General features: G+C 42.2%; 1 protein-coding gene across 2 annotated transcripts in view; it reads right to left on the bottom strand.

The window, feature by feature from the left end:
• LOC121280493 (metabotropic glutamate receptor 7-like) overlaps window positions 1-16997 on the bottom strand; it is a 720064-nt gene that overhangs the window by 34779 nt on the left and 668288 nt on the right. For both annotated transcript variants that reach the window (XM_041192539.1, XM_041192540.1), the window contains one exon: window positions 8798-9044. In XM_041192539.1, the coding sequence (XP_041048473.1) occupies window positions 8798-9044 (247 nt within the window). The remainder of the gene's footprint in view (window positions 1-8797; window positions 9045-16997) is intronic.

Genomic DNA, 16997 nt, shown 5'->3' with positions numbered 1-16997 from the left:
TTGTTTAGCTCTCCAACGGTCTCCTCAAAGACATTTTGTGTGGCAGCATGGCTGCCCATATATTTGAGTTGCTCTCCGAAGTTATGAGCCATAGCTGACATAGTTGAATAGCTGCTAGACTGGGTCTGTGGCAGGTGGTGAGGGAACCAACAAGAGGGAAAAACATACTTGACCTCATCCTCACCAACCTGCTTGACACAGATGTATCTGCCCATGACAGTATCGTTAGGAGTAACCATCGCACCGACATTGTGGAGACGAAGTCACACTTTCACATTGAGGTTACCCTCCATTGTGTTGTGTGGCATTACCACCATGCGAATTGGGATAGATTTCGATCAGATCTAGCAATTCAAGACTGGGCATCCATGAGGCACTGTGGGCCATTAGCAGCAGCAGAATTGTACTCAAACACAATCTATAAACTCATGGCCCAGCATATGCCCCACTCTACCATTACCATCAGCCAAGGGATCAAACTTGGTTCAATGAAGAGTGCAGGAGGGCACGCCAGGAGGAGCACCAGGCATACCGAAAAATGAGGTGTCAACTTAGTGAAGCTATATCACAGGACTACTTGCATGCCAAACAGCATAAGCAGCAAGTGATAGACAGGGCTAAGCAATCCTACAACCAACGGATTAGATCTAAGCTCTGCAGCTCTGCCACATCCAGTCATGAATGGTGGTGGACAATTAACCAACTCACTGGAGGCAGAGGCTCCACAAATATCCCCATCCTCAATGATGGAGGAGCCCAGCACAGTGCTAAAGATAAGGCTGAAGCATTCACAACAATATTCAGCCAGAAGTGCCGAGTGGATGTTCCGTCTCGGCCTCCTCCAGAGTATCACAGATGCCAGTCTTCAGGCAATTCGACGCACTCCATGTGATGTCAAGAAACAGCTGAAGGCACTGGATACTGCAAAGACTATGGGCCCTGACAATATTCCAGCAATAGTGCTGAAGACTTGTGCTCCAGAACTTGCCAAGCTGTTCCAGTACAACTGCAACAATGGCATTTACCCAGCTACGTGGAAAATTTCCCAGGTATGTCCTGTACATAAAAAGCAAGACAAGTCCAATCCAATCAGTTACTGCCCCACCAGCCTACTCTCAATCATCAGTAAAGTAATGGAAGGAGTCATCAACAGTGCTATCAAGCAACACCTGTTTAGCAATAACCTGCTCACTGAAGTCCAGTTTGGGTTCCGTCAGGGCCACTCATCTCCTGACCTCATTACAGCCTTGGTTCAAACATGGAAAAAAGAGCTGAACTCCTGAGGTGAAGTGAGAGTGACTGCATTTGACATCAAGGCAGCATTTGACCAAGTGTGGCATCAAGGAGCCCTAGCAAAACTGGAGTCAATGGGAATCAGGGGGAAATTCTCCATTGACTGGTTGGAGTCATACCTAGCACAAAGGAAGATGGTTGTGGTTGTTGGAGGTCAGTCATCTCAGCTCCAGGTCATCACTGCAGGAGTCCCTCAGAGTAGTGTCTCAGCCCCAATCATCTTCAGCTGTTTCATCAATGACCTTCCTTCCATCATAAGGTCAGAAGTGGGGATGTTCGCTGATGATTACACAATGTTCAGCACCATTCGCAACTCCTCAGATACTGAAGCAGTCCATGTCCAAATGCAGCAAGACCTGGACAATATCCAGGCTTGGGCTGACTAGTGGAAAGTAACATTTGTGCCACACAAGTGCCAGGCAATGACCATCTCCAACAAGAGAGAATCTAACCATCGCCCCTTGATGTTCAATGGCATTACCATCACCGAATCCCCCACTATCAACATCCTGGGGGTTACCACTGACCAGAAACTGAACTGGACTAGCCATATAAATAGTGTGGCTACAAGAGCAGGTCAGGGATTAGGAATATTGTGACCAGCAACTCACCTCCTGACTCCCCAAAGCCTATCCACCAACTACAAGGCACAAGTCAGGAGTGTGATGGAATACTCCCTACTTGCCTGGTTGAGTGCAGTTCCCACAACACTCAAGAAACTGGACACCATCCAGGACAAAGCAGCCCGCTTGATTGGCACCACATCCACAAGCATTCATTCCCTCCAACACCAACGCACAGTAGCAACAGTGTGTATCATCTACAAGGTGCACTGCAGGAATTCACCAAGACTGCTTAGGCAGCACCTTCCAAACCCACGACAATCCTAGAAGGACAAGGGCAGCAGATAGATGGGAACACCAATCCCTGGAGGTTCCCCTCCAAGTCACTCATCAACCTGACTTGGAAATATATCGCTACTCGTGGGTGAAAAACCTGGAACTCCCTTGTAACACCCGTGGGTGTGCCTAAACCAGATGGACTGCAGAGATTCAAGAAGGCAGCTCACCACCACCTTCTCAAGGGCAACTAGGGATGGGCAATAAATGCTGGCCTAGTCAGTGAAGCTCACATCCCATGAATTAATTTAAAAATTGGCTGCCCACATATTAGGGTCACTCTCTGGATTCATGAGCCAGTTAGCCCTTCTTGTCCTCTAGCCATCCTCTAGTTCCTTATGGTGGCTCAACTGTTGATGGTGTAGCAGACTAATACAGAATGGAGGCATCATTACTGCTGTCATGATCCTGGGCACTGATCTGCATGATGTGTTGAATATGACCGCGTACCAGCTGGACATTGAGGGAGTGGAACCTTTGTGTTTGTTCTCCACCTCAAAATTTAGATGCTGTGTCCACAAAGCAATGTGTATGCAATTAATAGCTCCCTGAACCACAGGTAAGCCCACTATTCTGACCAAGGTGTATGCTCTACCTGTTTCTCTCTAGAAAAAGAGAATGCAATGCATTTGATTCTCTTTGTATACACGCATCAGTGACCTCCCTTTTTCAGCACTGGATGAAGCAGCATAAGATGTTGGAGATGTCACTTGCTGCAGTCTAGAAGCAGCTTGATATGAAGAGGTTCAAGGCCACCTTTCTAGTCATCTTTATAACCACTGGCAATGTGTTCCTTACCCTACTGAGTCTGCAGGTCAACTGGCACCATGGGTTTAGCTTTAACCAAATGATTCAGATCGGTCACCTGCTTAACACGCTGCCATGATTTTATTCTCAACAGTGAGATGTAAAACAGACTTCGGCCAACCTTCCCACTTCTCACCTGATGGGATAGGTTAAAATTGCCCTTCCCCTTGCATTATAGAAGGGGATCTAATGCTCTATTTCCAGAATTCAGCAGGTCCTGAGAAAGGAATTTGGAGGTACAGAAAACATAGACCTATTCCCATTTCTTGCCCACAGAGAACATCAGTGGACAGGTACAACAGGAAAGGGAGTGCTTTGTATCAACCATATCCATCCCTGCTTGAGGACTGCTCTTTGACACTCAAAATACGAATATAAAAGTCCATGTAATTGCAAATACGCAAACTCAATAGCAAGTCAAGTGACATAGGGAGAGTGGAGAGGAACGGGATGGAAGAAAATGCTTGAATGCTGAACATGCACTGAAATAATGAGTGAGCTAGAGAGACCTCATTATTACTTCTTTAAAAAATGGGCCAGTTTTTTGCTGTCAAGGTAATGGTGGGTATTTTGGCACTTCCCGTTATCTAAGCATAAATGGCACAGCAAATTCAGGCGAGGGGCAGGTGCATGGTTAAATGTGAATAACTAAAGGCCACTGTCAGAGTTGCATCACTCCACCATTAGTTTCATGAAAATAATATCTTGCTGTCTAGTTCACCATGGAAAGGCATTTAATGGCATGCCATTACTCGATTTTTATCTTAGTTAGGAACTAAACCTGCTGGAGACATTTGGAATCACTAATTACAAGTGTATAGACCCTTTTATTGACATGAGTAGTATTAGTCACCCTCTCTGGCACCAACAGTCACCTATGACAAATGTGGGGTCTCATTGCTGCAGGTTGTGAATTGATTTAGCAAATTTAAAAATGATAAGCCTTAGAGTTTGCGATTTTTACTTTCCCTTTCCATCTTTTGTTTTACTCACTCTCTTATTCCTATCTTTTTCTCCTCTCTTTATTTTTCTTTCTGTACCTGATTTGACATTGAGTTTGACCTCTTTAATTTATCTTCCGTCTCAGTCCTTCCACTGATCATTTCCCAATCTTTGGCATGTCTTGGTTCGAGATATGCTGTTGATTGTCTATTCATTCAGGTATCAGATGCCCTGTTTCCCTCACTCCATGATTATCAGTTCACATTTTCAGCAACTATGTGGGCAAAAATTCTTTGGGGTGAACGGTGCATGGACAAAATCTGACCACGAAAAGAGAACACCCATCAATGACTAATGAGGGTAATTTCACAAGTCATCTTTAACTTAGCTGCCTGTGAGTTACAAAGTCACCAGTGAATTATATTTTAACGTATCACAAATTCTCTATATAGCTCATTCATCTCTTAAATGGATTAAGTAAACACAGAATTAAACAGTTTTTATTGAAGCCAATTAATAGGATCTCAATGTAACATGAATAATAGGTTGAGCAAGAATCCTGTGTTCTCATTTAATCATTTGTGGTAGCAATCTGCCAAATTTATTTCTGAATTCAAAGTACGTGACTTTAGCACACAGTGAAATAAATTACTTTTTATTATGCAATTATCAAATCATTTTGTTCCAAGACAGTAAACTATAATTACCAAGTAACTTGTGTTTTTCATATTTCCAAATTTTTCTTGTTCAATGGAGTTGCACAAGTTGACTGATTCTGGGATTCTGAATTGACATAATGGAATACTAATGTACAGAGCATGACTTGTTTATCTCAGAATGCCCTCTCAACCACTTTAGAAGAGGCGCTGACCCATTTATTATCTGCCAAAGAGACTTCAAATGGCTATGTTAACATTTGAATGCTGGCATCATATGATGTAGTTTCCAATGACCTGTGCTGCAAACTCTGGTTTGACACATTGCTGGAATCACAGAATCACAGTGCAGAAGAGGCCCTTTGGCCTGTCGAGTCTGCACCGACACATGAGAAACTGACCTACCGACGTAATCCCATTTACCAGCACTTGGCCCATATCCTTGAATGTTATGACGTGCCTAGTATTCATCCAGGTACTTTTTAAAGGATAAGAGGCAACCCGCCTCCACCACCCTCCCAGGCAGCGCATTCCAGACCATCACCACTCTCTGGGAAAAATGTTTTTCCTCACATCCCTCCTAAACCTCCTGCCCCTCACCTTGAACTTATGTCCCCTTGAGACTGACCCTTCAACTAAGGGGAACAGCTGCTCCCTATCCACCCTGTCCATGCCCTTCATAATCTTGTACACCTCGATCAGGTCGCCCCTTAGTCTTCTCTGCTCCAAAGAAAACAACCCAAGTCTACCCAACCTCTCTTCATAACTTAAATGTTTCATCCCAGGCCACATCCAGATGAATCTCCTCTGCACCCCCTCCATTGCAATCACATCCTTCCTATAATGTGGCGACCAGAACGGCACACAGTACTCCAGTTGTGGCCTCACCAAGGTTCTATACAACTCCAACATGACCTCCCTACTTTTGTAATCTATGCCTCGATTGATAAAGGTAAGTGCCCCATATACTTTTTTCACCAGCCCACTAATATGCCCCTCCACCTTCAGAGATCTATGGGCATACACACCAAGGTCCCTTTGTTCCTCAGAACTTCCTAGTGTCATGCTGTTCATTGATGTGGAAACTTGCCCTGAAGACTCAACTGGTAAAGGTGGCATGAGGCTGAGTCTCTCAGACCATGGGGACTCACGTTGGGTTCCAAGTCTATGCTGAATTAGTGACAGATGAGTTCATACAATTGGAGTCAGCATCCCTGGACTACAGAAGAGAAAAATAGCCAGTGCTCCCACTCCCAATTACTATCCAGTGTCAACTTACTGATCTGCCTAATTTGCAAAAGATGAATAGTCTGCTAATAATCATCACTGTGACATTGAGATATGACACATGATAAGTGCAGCATGTCTGTGAAGAACAGGCCACTTTGAATCTATATATCTCAAAGCTTGAGATTCATTGTATGACCTTCTGCCTCTAAGTCAATTGACATTTCCCCTCCATTTCCATTTTTTTTTAAATGTAAGTATTTAAAATGAAAAAATAAACGCAATGTTCCTTAATAGCCTTGTAATTTTTTCTCCTGGGTCGCTCACAGAAAAATCCAAGAGAATAATTTTTAATCTCTGGAGAACTAGGATGATCCTGGAAGGTTGCAACCGTACCAGTGCCTAGACTTTGTACTTATTATGTATTTAAGGGACAGTCTCTGCAGAAATCTTACCTTTAACACTCTGGTTCTAAACAGTCAATTTCCTCTTCCAGGTGCATCACTTAGTCATATGTAACACCGTGAAGCTCTCAATAGCATACTTAAAGGAGAAGGCCCCTTCATTATTAATTGCCATGCCCACATTTACAATGCAACCTGTCTGTAATAGTTCAACACACTTTATTTACATCCTCTCACAAGTGGTAGCAATGCAGTACTTCAGTTTTATGTGTCCCAGCTACACCATCTGTACTGCAGAGAAGCTCAAATGCTCCAGCCAGATTTACTTCTCCACTTCTCAAGTTACCATACCTTAGTTTTATTTAATTACAAATAATATAAATCAATATTTATGCAGCTAAGAACAGTGTGTCTGTCTTTAAAATAGTAATTGTATTATGGCTGTGTGGTCAGGTTCAATTATTCCACGCTCTCTAACTCCTTTTCACTCGATGACTACATCTGATCTTGACTTCCTGTATGCAACACAGGACATGCAACTAACGTACAAAGGCATTATAGGCACCCACGTTTCTGAAGTTCAAATTATGACATCTTGAGTTTAATATATGTTAAAAATACTAATACTGAGTAAAGTGTAGTCCCCATAAGGAGTTGGATTCATAGGACAATAAGACTGGCAGGTTTAGGATGGTTTTCAGACACAGCATCCAAATCATTGTGCTGAAGACACTGAAAGAGACAGTCTACTGATCATATACACTCATTACTCCTACATCCACTTGATCCATTGAACTTGATTGCTGATGGACTCTGCTCTTCAGGAAAGGGGTAAGTTGGACTAAGCTAACCCTGGAACCAGGCTTTAAAACAAAAGAGCTATGAAAACTGCAGCTTGGCATTAAAGGGTCGGTGAGGTGAAAGATGGATATGGGTAAAACGTGTTCGAAAACATTGACTGAAGCATGAATGTCCACCAAAGTAGGATAGCATGATGCAATCATTATTTTTATATCATGCAGGGGGAAGTCATATTGATGGAAGTAAGTGATGCTGGTAACGAGTGTTCACCTGATAGGAGATAAGAATCAATTCACATCAAATCTCACCTCAACAGGAATTTTCTCAATCATCATTCTGAGGTTGGAGAAACATATACATAAAACACAAATATTTAGGTGCAGATCACAAAGGGATGCTATTATTAATCCCTGGGTTTTGTTCCTGTGCAAACAGAAACAGGGTAGTGTGAATCAGTTCCCATAAACATAAAGGCTGCTTAAGGCAGTGACTGACACCACTGAATCCAAGAAGGCATTTATGGCAAACCCAAATTTGTGTACACTCATTCAAGAACTGACAATACTGAATGGAGAAAATGTCAGCTTCCTTTAGTCAGGTTTCTTGAATGGGACATCAGTAATTTCATTCTGTACCTTCAACTGAGTTTCCTGATTTTTAAAATTATTTTTCCTTATCTTTTGGTATTCCAGATTCTGTCCATTTTAGTTCTTCATAAAAATATATTGCTTTCATTATTCACTGTTTTGTCACTTCTTGTCAATCTATTCCTATCTATTTATTTTGTTCCTATTTTATATAAATGCATCTCTTTAACCATGCTCCATCACTCAATATGCATCACATTTCATCTGGTAAAAGAAAGGTTATCTGTGCAGGAATTTATTCTTATTTTTCACTTAATGTACTTATAAAATGTATTGGGTAGTAATTAACACCGACAGGAGTATACAAACAAAATGATTCTCAGTATGGCACTAGTAATTTTAAAATAGGGACTGTATTTTTGTTTAGGTTGTATAGACTGGTTTGTGATTGTGTTTGGGTTTAGGTTTGTGTAGACTGTACAGGTTTCTGAGACAATAGTAGACTTTTAAAAGGTATATTTCTCAAGCTTATTGAGTGTGTCCAAACATGAATCTAAGACGATAACATCATTCAAAAGGGGAGCAGGAGTAGGCCATTCGGCTCCTTGAGCCTGCTGCGCCATTCAATAAGATCATGGCTAATCTGACTGTAGCCTTAATTCCACTTTCCTGCCTGGGCCACCATAGCCCTTGGCTCCCTTGTAAGGGAACAGCCACCTACTTGTAAATTATTGGAAAGAATAGCCTCTCGTTGTTTGCTTTTTTTCAGTGTTAGTATCGAATTAAGCACTTTGGCAATATTTACCTCTCTAATCACATTACTCAACCTCTTACATTTGGAGCTATGATAGTTACCTGGGTAATGGCACGCTCCAAAAGAATTTAAAATTGTAGCACAAGAATCATGAGGACTGAAATATGTGCTTACACCTTTAACCACATCAGACAACAGGCTATGAGATACGAATACTAATTAAATCATGGATTTGCAACATTGCTCAGAGCAATAACATGTATCTAATTATAAAAGATACCAGTTCAAGATAGAGCTCCCTGTACTGTTTACTCAGTATGCTTGTAAATGGGTATCATACTGAAGCTATTAGGTTTAGCCACTGGTCAGCTCTTCAGAGATAGACGACAAAAACAAAATAAATTGTGCATACGTCTCATTTACTTACTGTTCGGGTCTACATTTTCACACAGCTCTGTTTTGGCTTCACCATTAGGCCTGTCTGAGGATTTGTGGGATAGTCGTGAAGACATTGTTGCCACAGTTACCACTGCCTTAAAGCTACGCTTTCTCTTCTGGACATTCTGTTCAGGGTGGAAGATGATGATGTAAACCTTCGGCATGTACAGCATACCCAGAGCCACAGAAGCACTTAGGTTCATGGATATGGTTAGGGTGGTGGTCTGTATGTACATCTGAAAAAGAAAAAAATATGGATTATATGAAGAGCATTGCATCAATATTTGGCTCTTCAAGGCCAATGATGAGCACAGAAAGTTACAATATTTAGAAAGGATAGGAAACAGAAATCTTGTCCTCAATATGCACCATCTTGGAGCAACATGTATGTCACATATCATTCTTGTATAATAACTAAGCTGTCAGATTAGCGAGTAAATAGTTTTGCAAGCATATGGCATTTAACTTTGCTGAAAAAAGAGACATATCTAAGCTTTTCGTCTTGCACTCATCAGGACACACGCAAGAATACCATCATAAGGGGGAAAACAACATTTTGCAATTGGACATTTGCTAAATAATCCTCAATGTGCTAAGAATTACGCTGACAACCAATTTAAGACTGTCAGTTAGGCTTGCAATGTGGAGCATTTATGTGTACTGGATGCTACATATATTTTTTTTATTATTCATTCATGGGATGTGGGTGGTGCTGGCTAGGTCAGCATTTATTGCCCATCCCTAATTGCCCTTGTTCAGAGGGCATTTAAGAGCCAACTATATTACTGTGAGTCTGGAGTCACATGTAGGCCAGGCTAGGTAAGGACAGCAGATTTCCTTCCCTAAAGGACGTTAGATAACTGGCAATGGTTTTATGGTCACCAGACTTTTAATTACAAATTTTCATTGAATTCAAATTTCACCATCTGCAGTGATGGCATTCGAATCCAGGTCCCCAGAGCATTACTCTGATTCTTTGGATTACCAGTCCAGTAACAATACCTATGCCACTGCCTCCCCTCTAAATTAATACACAAGGCCCTGATCTTTGCAGACATAAAGAATACGTACATACATTGCTGTATACATTAGCTAAACAAAGTAAGTGACAGCCATTTGCTGACTCATTCCTCTGGACAATGCCTTGACCAATCAGGGTCAAGCTCCCTGGCTTAAATTTCAAAAACAATGCTTGGCAGTTAACTGTCAGTCACCATCAGTGGTGCATTCTCCATGGCAATGCCACTTGCCAACCAATCAGCACTCTCTTCACATACAGTATAAATGTTGTGTTCCCCCTTATGTTGGTATTCTTGTGAATGTCGTGATGAATGCAGAATAGAAAGCTTAGACATGTTTCTTTCTTTCAGAACTTCAGTTCTGTACTACCAAACAGCACTCACTTCAGTGTCAGGAAGTCCAAGTACATCATCCTCCAATGAAATGAAATGGCCACAAACGTATTGCCAAGAAATTGAGAAATGCACCACCACGCAAAAAGTTCATGAATGTACCATTAGATTGTCTTTAAGAAACAAATTTCATGGTTGCTCACAGCTGCCAACATCAGCCTTAATGGAGGTATCAACAGTTCTTGGCATGATGTAGAATCATAAACCAGTGCATAGCACAGAAGGAGGCTATTCATCCCATTGAGTCTGTGCTAACCTTTTCAAAGAGCAAAGCAGTTAGTCCCTCTCCCCTAGAATCTTGTTCTGACGAAGAGTCATATGGACTCGAAACGTCAACTATATTCCTCTCCACAGATGCTGGCAGACCTGCTGAGTTTTTCCAAGTATTTCTGTTTTTGTTCTAGATTTCCAGCATCCGCAGTATTTTGCTTTTAGTCTCTCTCCCCTGCTCATTTCCTACATCCCTGCATTTTCCCCTCAAAGTATTTATCTAGTTCCTGTTTGAAGGCTACTATTGAATGTGTATCTATTACCCTATCAGACAGTACATTCCAAATTCTAACCACTCTTTAAGTAGAAAAGCTTTTCCTCATGCCAATACTAATAATGAGGAGGGCCTACCTGTCTGTTTGAGTGCTTCAGGTGGATGTTAACAATGTCATGGTGATATTCAAAGAAAAAAAGGAACTCTCCTGATGTCCTCACAACACTGTTCCCTGAACCAACACCACCAAAAAAAAATAACTAGCCATTTATCTCATTGCTGTTTGTGGTAGCGTACTATGCTCCAAAATGGCTGTTGTATTGCCTACACAGGCTAAATCCTTCTGTGCTGTAACCATTCTAGATTCTAGTGAACCAGAATCACAAAATCACAGAACTTTTACAGTGGAGGAGGAAGCCATTCGGCCCATCATGTCTGTGCCAGCTTTCACTTAGTGCCATTCTCCAGCCTTCTTCCTGTAACCCTGCACATTCTTCCTTTTCAGATGATAGTCTAATTCCCTTCTGAATGCTTTGATTGAACCTGCCTCCACTACACTTTCAGGCAGTGCATTCCTGATCTTTACCACTCACTGCATGAATTTTTTAAAATATATTTCTTTTTCTTCTTTTGCCAATTATTTTAAGTCTGTGCCCTCTCATCTCAATCCTTTTGTGAGTGGAAATAATTTCTCCCTATCTACTCTGTCCAGACCCCTCATGATTTTGAATACCTCTATCAAATCTCCTCTCAACCTCCTCTTCTCCAAGGAAAACAGTCCTAGTTTCTCCAATCTATCTTCATAACTGAAGTTCCTCAGTTTTAGATCCATTCTCATGAATCTTTTCTGCACTCTCTCCAATGCCTTCACATTCTTGCTAAAGTGCAGCATCCAGAACTGTATGCAATACTCCAACTCAGGCCGAACTAGTGTCTTATACAAATTCAACATTACCTCCTTGGTTTTGTACTCTACTGACTCCATCCCTTTCCTTGGCAGCATTCTGAAATTAACACAGTCTGTTCACAACCTTGGTGTCACATTTAATCCCCAGATGAGCTTCTGACCTCATATACATGCCATCATTAATAATGTCAATTTCCACCTCCATAACTTCACCTTTGTCCCCGTCTCAAAGTCACCTGCTGCTTAACCCCTCATTTGTGCCTTCATTGGCGCTCCTGTCTGGTCTCCCACATTCTACCCATTGAAAACTTGAGTTCATCCAGAAACGTCTTAACTTGCAACAAGTCCTGTTCCCTTATCACCCCTGTGCTCGTTGACCTAGACTGGCTCCTGGTCAAGCAATGTGTCGACTGGGGTATAGGGAATGGGGCACCATGGATGTTTACAATATAGGAGGCAGCTATTTAGCCTTTCATTTCTGTGCCAACTTCTTGCTGTAACAAACCAAATATAATCCTACTGCCGGGCTTTTATCCTATAGTCTTAGTCCTTTCTATGTTTCAAATATTTATCCCAATTTTCCCCTAAACGAAATGTAATTGTCTCAGCCTCAGCCATTCCAAAATACTCTATCCCTGGTATTTCCTGTGTAAAGTGCTTCATCATAATCTTTCACCCTCGATGACAAATACAGGCCATGGAGTATTAGGCAAGTTGGAATATACTGATGGTGGATGAGGTCAATGAAGAGAGAATTGGAAAGAGATAAAAACAAAAAACTGCGGATGCTGGAAATCCAAAACAAAAACAGAATTACCTGGAAAAACTCAGCAGGTCTAACCCTTCTGAAGGGTCATGAGGATTCGAAACGTCAACTCTTTTCCTCTCCGCCGATGCTGAATTTTTCCAGGTAATTCTGTTTTTGTGAGAGAATTGAAAAGATTGAACCTAAAGGGGAAGCCCTAAAAGGGTTTCAGTGGTACAGGGGTGGAATGGGAATGGGACAAGCAGGGTGTAGGCATTTTGATGAAAACAGAAATGAGTGGCTTTGGTCTTGCTGATGTTAAGTTGGACAAAGATTGGGCTGATCCATGACATGTGTCAGACGAGCAGGCAAACACAGCAATGGTGGCTGTGGATCGAAGATGGTGGCAAAGAGGAGTTGGTGTTGTCAACATCTGGAAGCTGATCCATGCCTACTGAAAATGCTGCCAAGGTAAAGTGTATAGAACAAGATGCAGTTGTTAAAGGGAATGTTGGCGGAAATCAGCTTCTGCTGAGTTAGCTACCATTAAGGTGGCTAGTGTCCTTTGAACATGAAATATCTGTTAATATCCCATTTTGAATCATGAGTATCAATGCCACCTGCCACAAATCCTGCACAGCTGCCATGTATGCTACTGTCAAATGGCCTGTTGGCCTCGGCATCTAAAGCCAAAAGACCACTTGGCAAAGGAACTGAACAGGGCCCCTAAAATCAAGACCTCCCGCATTTAAGAGGGGAATTGTTGAGTGTCATAGGGTGAGGTAAAGTGAAAAATGAGAGCCTATTCTGATTGCATATTATGTAGCCCAGTCAAGCACAACAGATTAGGAATGCGTCAGAATCATAGAAATTACAGCACAAGAGGCAGCCATTTATCCTACTACACTTGTCAGAGATAGCACTTCAATTGCAGCTATTTTAAGCTGCTGCCAGTCCTCTACATTTTACCCCACGTTTTATGATATGCTTTTTCAAACAACTTAGCCAATTCAAATTTTAAATGCTTTTATAGTGTCTGCCTCAAAGGTTTTTTGTGTTAAAGCATTCCATGCTCCAAAAACCTGATGTGTGGAAAAATGATGCCTTCTACCTTCTCTCCTTCACATTTCTGGTGATAATTCTCAGCCTTTGCGCATGTTAATATGTCAAATAGGAAAAATGGGTCTTGGGTATTAAAAAAAAAACTTTACCCCTTCACCCAGTTTCTTTGAATTGCAACCAATTGCTGTCCCTGAATGACATGTACCAAATTTGGATGCTTTGCATGGGCGCCGGAAAGATCCTTTTGAAACTAGATAGGATTCTCAGATATGTTTCCATAACGTCACAAGAGGAACTTTAAAAGAGGTTAGGTATCTAAATGATGATGGGGGGCAGAGCAACTGTGCTTCCTTTCAAGTTGCAAAGTATATCTAGCTCTATTGCGGCACTTTCGGTTTGCTTTGAGGCACCATCACACAGCACATTAATTTACAAATTATATTTTATGATTTCTTTTATCATAGCAATAGAAGCCTTTGAACTAAAATGAAGCAATATAAGATGATATATCTTCACTGCAATGTTAGACGTGTGCAAAGTAGGTGCAGGATTTAAATATATTGGCAATGGTTTCACCCCCATTTCTGGGATTAGATAGAACACCACAGAATCCACATAAAACAGGCCATTTGGCCGAACTGGCCAATACTGCCTCCTGCCACTGACCTTCATCTAACCATATCAGAAAAATCATTCCATTTCTTTCTCCCTCATCTCTTTATCTAGCAACGCCTTAAATAAATCTGTATTATTTGGCTCAACTACACAGTGTAGTATCGAGTTTGCTTAAGAAGTTTCTCCAAACTCTGTTCCCCAGCTACCAATTCTATCCCTCTCCCTGGCAACTTGCTGAGACTAATCCAGACTGTTCACAACCTTGGTGTCTTATGTGATGCAGAGGTGAGCTTCTGACCACTGTACCAGTACGAGTGACCACCTCATAGTCCTTGTGGGGATGAAGTCCCATCTACACACTGAGGATACCCTCCATCATGTTGTCTGGCACTACCACCGTGCTAAATGGGATAGATTCAGAACAGATCTAATAACTCAAAACTGGGCATCCATGAGGCAGTGTACCATCAGCAGCAACAGAATTGCACTAAATCACAATCTGTAAACTCATGGCCCAGCATATCGCTCAATCTACCATTATCGTCAAGTCAAGGAATCAACCTGGGTTCAATGAAGACTGCAGGAGAGTATGCCAAGAGCAGCACCAGGCACAACTATAAATTGTCTGCCTGATGAAGCTACAAAGCAGGACTAAAAACATGTTAAACAATAGAAGCAACATGTAATAGAGGGGGAAAAATTGATCCCATAACCAAAGGATCAGGTCAAAGCTCCGCAGTACTGACACATCCAGTTGTGAAAGGTGATGGACAATTAAACAACTATCCAGAAGAAGAGGCTCCACAAATAGCACCATCCTCAATGATGGGGAGCCCAGCACATCATCAGTGTAAATGATAAGGCTGAAGCATTTGCAACCATTTTCAGCCAGAAGTGCCAAGTTGATGATCTATTTTAGTCTCGTGAGATCCCCAGCATCACAGATGTCAGTCTTCAATTGAAATGATTCACTCCACCTGATATCAAGAAACGCCTGAAGGTACTGGATTGAGCTAAAGCTATAGGCCCTGACAACATCCCGGCTGTAATATTGAAGACTTGCGCTCCAGAACTAGCTATGTCCCTAGCCAAACTATTCCAGTACAGCTACAACACTAACATCTACCCAACAGTGTGGCAAAATGCCCAGGTATATCCTGTCCACAAAAAGGATAAATCCAATCCAGTCAATTGCTACTCATCAATCTACTCTCAATCATCAACAAAGTAATGGAGCTGTTATTGACAGTGCTATCAACCACTTACTCAGCAATAAGCTAGTCACTGACACTCAGTTTGGTTTCCGCAAGGGACACTTGCTTGGAGATCCTATTACAGTCTTGGTCTGAGCATGGACAAAAAAGCTGAACTCCCGATGTGGGTGAGAGTGACTACCCTTGACATCAAGGCAGCATTTGACCAAGTGTGGCTTCAAGAAGCCCTAGCAAAACTGGAGTCTCTGGGAATCAGGGGGAAAACTCTCCACTAGCTGGAATCATACCTAGCACAAGGAAAACGGTTGTAGATGTTGGATGCCAATCATCTCAGCTTCAGGACATCATTGCAGGAGTTCCTCAAGATACTGTCCTAGGCCCAACCATCTTCAGCTGCCGAATCAATGATCTTCCCTTTACCATAAGGTCACAAGTGGGGATGTTTGCTGATGATTGCACAATGTTCAGCAACAATTGGCAACTCCTCAAATACCAAAGCACTCCATGTCCAAATGCAGCAAGACCTGAACAACATTCAGGGTTGGCTGAAAAAAACATTCACACCACACAAGTGTCAGGCAATGACCATCCCCAGCAAGAGAGAATTCAACCATTTCACCTTGACATTCAATGGCATTATCAACACTGATCTCCCACTATCAACATTCTGGGAGTCACCATTGACCAGAAACTTAATTAGACCAGCCGGAGGCTCAGACTTCTGCAGTGAGCAACTCACCTCCTGACTAAAATCCTGTACAAGGCACAAGTCAGGAGTGTGAAGGAATACTCTCCACTTGCCTGGGTAGTTCAGCTTCAACAACATTCAAAAAGCTCAACACCATCCAGGACAAAACAGCCTGTTTGATTGGCACCACATCCACCACCCTCAACATTGATTCCCTCCATCACCAGTACACAGTGGCAGCAGTGTGTACCATCTACAAGATGCACTGCAGCAACTTGCCAAGGATCCTTTGATGATGCCTTCCAAACCCCAACCTTAATCATCTAGAAGGACAAGGGCAACAGATGCATGGGAATCAATGGGAACCTGCAAGTTCCCCTCCAAGTCGCACACCATCCTGGCTTAGAACTATATTGCCATTCCTTCACTGTTAACTGGGTCAAGAATCTGGAACCCCCTCCTAACAACACTGTGGATGTACCTACATCACATAGAAACATAGAAAAGTTACTGCACAGAAGGAGGAAATTCGGCCCATCTTGCCCATGCCAGCCCGAGGACACCCAGGTGCCCTTTCTAATCCCACCTTCCTGCACACAGCCCATAGTCCTGCAGCTTACAGCACTTAATATGCAGATCCAGGTACTTTTTAAAAGAGTTTAAAGTTTCTGCTTCTACCACCAACTTGGACAGCGAATTCCAGACACCCACTACCCTCTGCATAAAAAAGTTCTTCCTCATGTTCCCCCTACACCTTCTGCCACTTAACTTGAATCTATGTCCCCTGGTTCATGGACCAGAGCGTTTCAAGAAGGTGGCTCACCAACATCCTCCTAAGGGTAATTAGGGGTGGGCAACAAATGCTGGTCTTGCCACACATGCCCACATCCTGTGAAAGAATAAAATAAAATTGCACCATTACTAGGACTGACAATTTCCACCTCTGTAACATCAATTGGCTTTAGTCCTGTCTTAGCTCATTTGCTGCTGAAACCCTCATCCTTGCACTTGGTACTCCAGATTGTACTATTTTAACACACTCCTGGCTGGTCTTCCAGATTC

The sequence above is a fragment of the Carcharodon carcharias genome, chromosome 7 (genome assembly GCF_017639515.1).
Source record: "Carcharodon carcharias isolate sCarCar2 chromosome 7, sCarCar2.pri, whole genome shotgun sequence".
Taxonomy (NCBI): Eukaryota; Metazoa; Chordata; class Chondrichthyes; order Lamniformes; family Lamnidae; genus Carcharodon; species Carcharodon carcharias.
The sequence above is the reverse complement of the archived record's forward strand: the minus strand, read 5'-3'. Positions and strand labels throughout refer to the sequence as shown.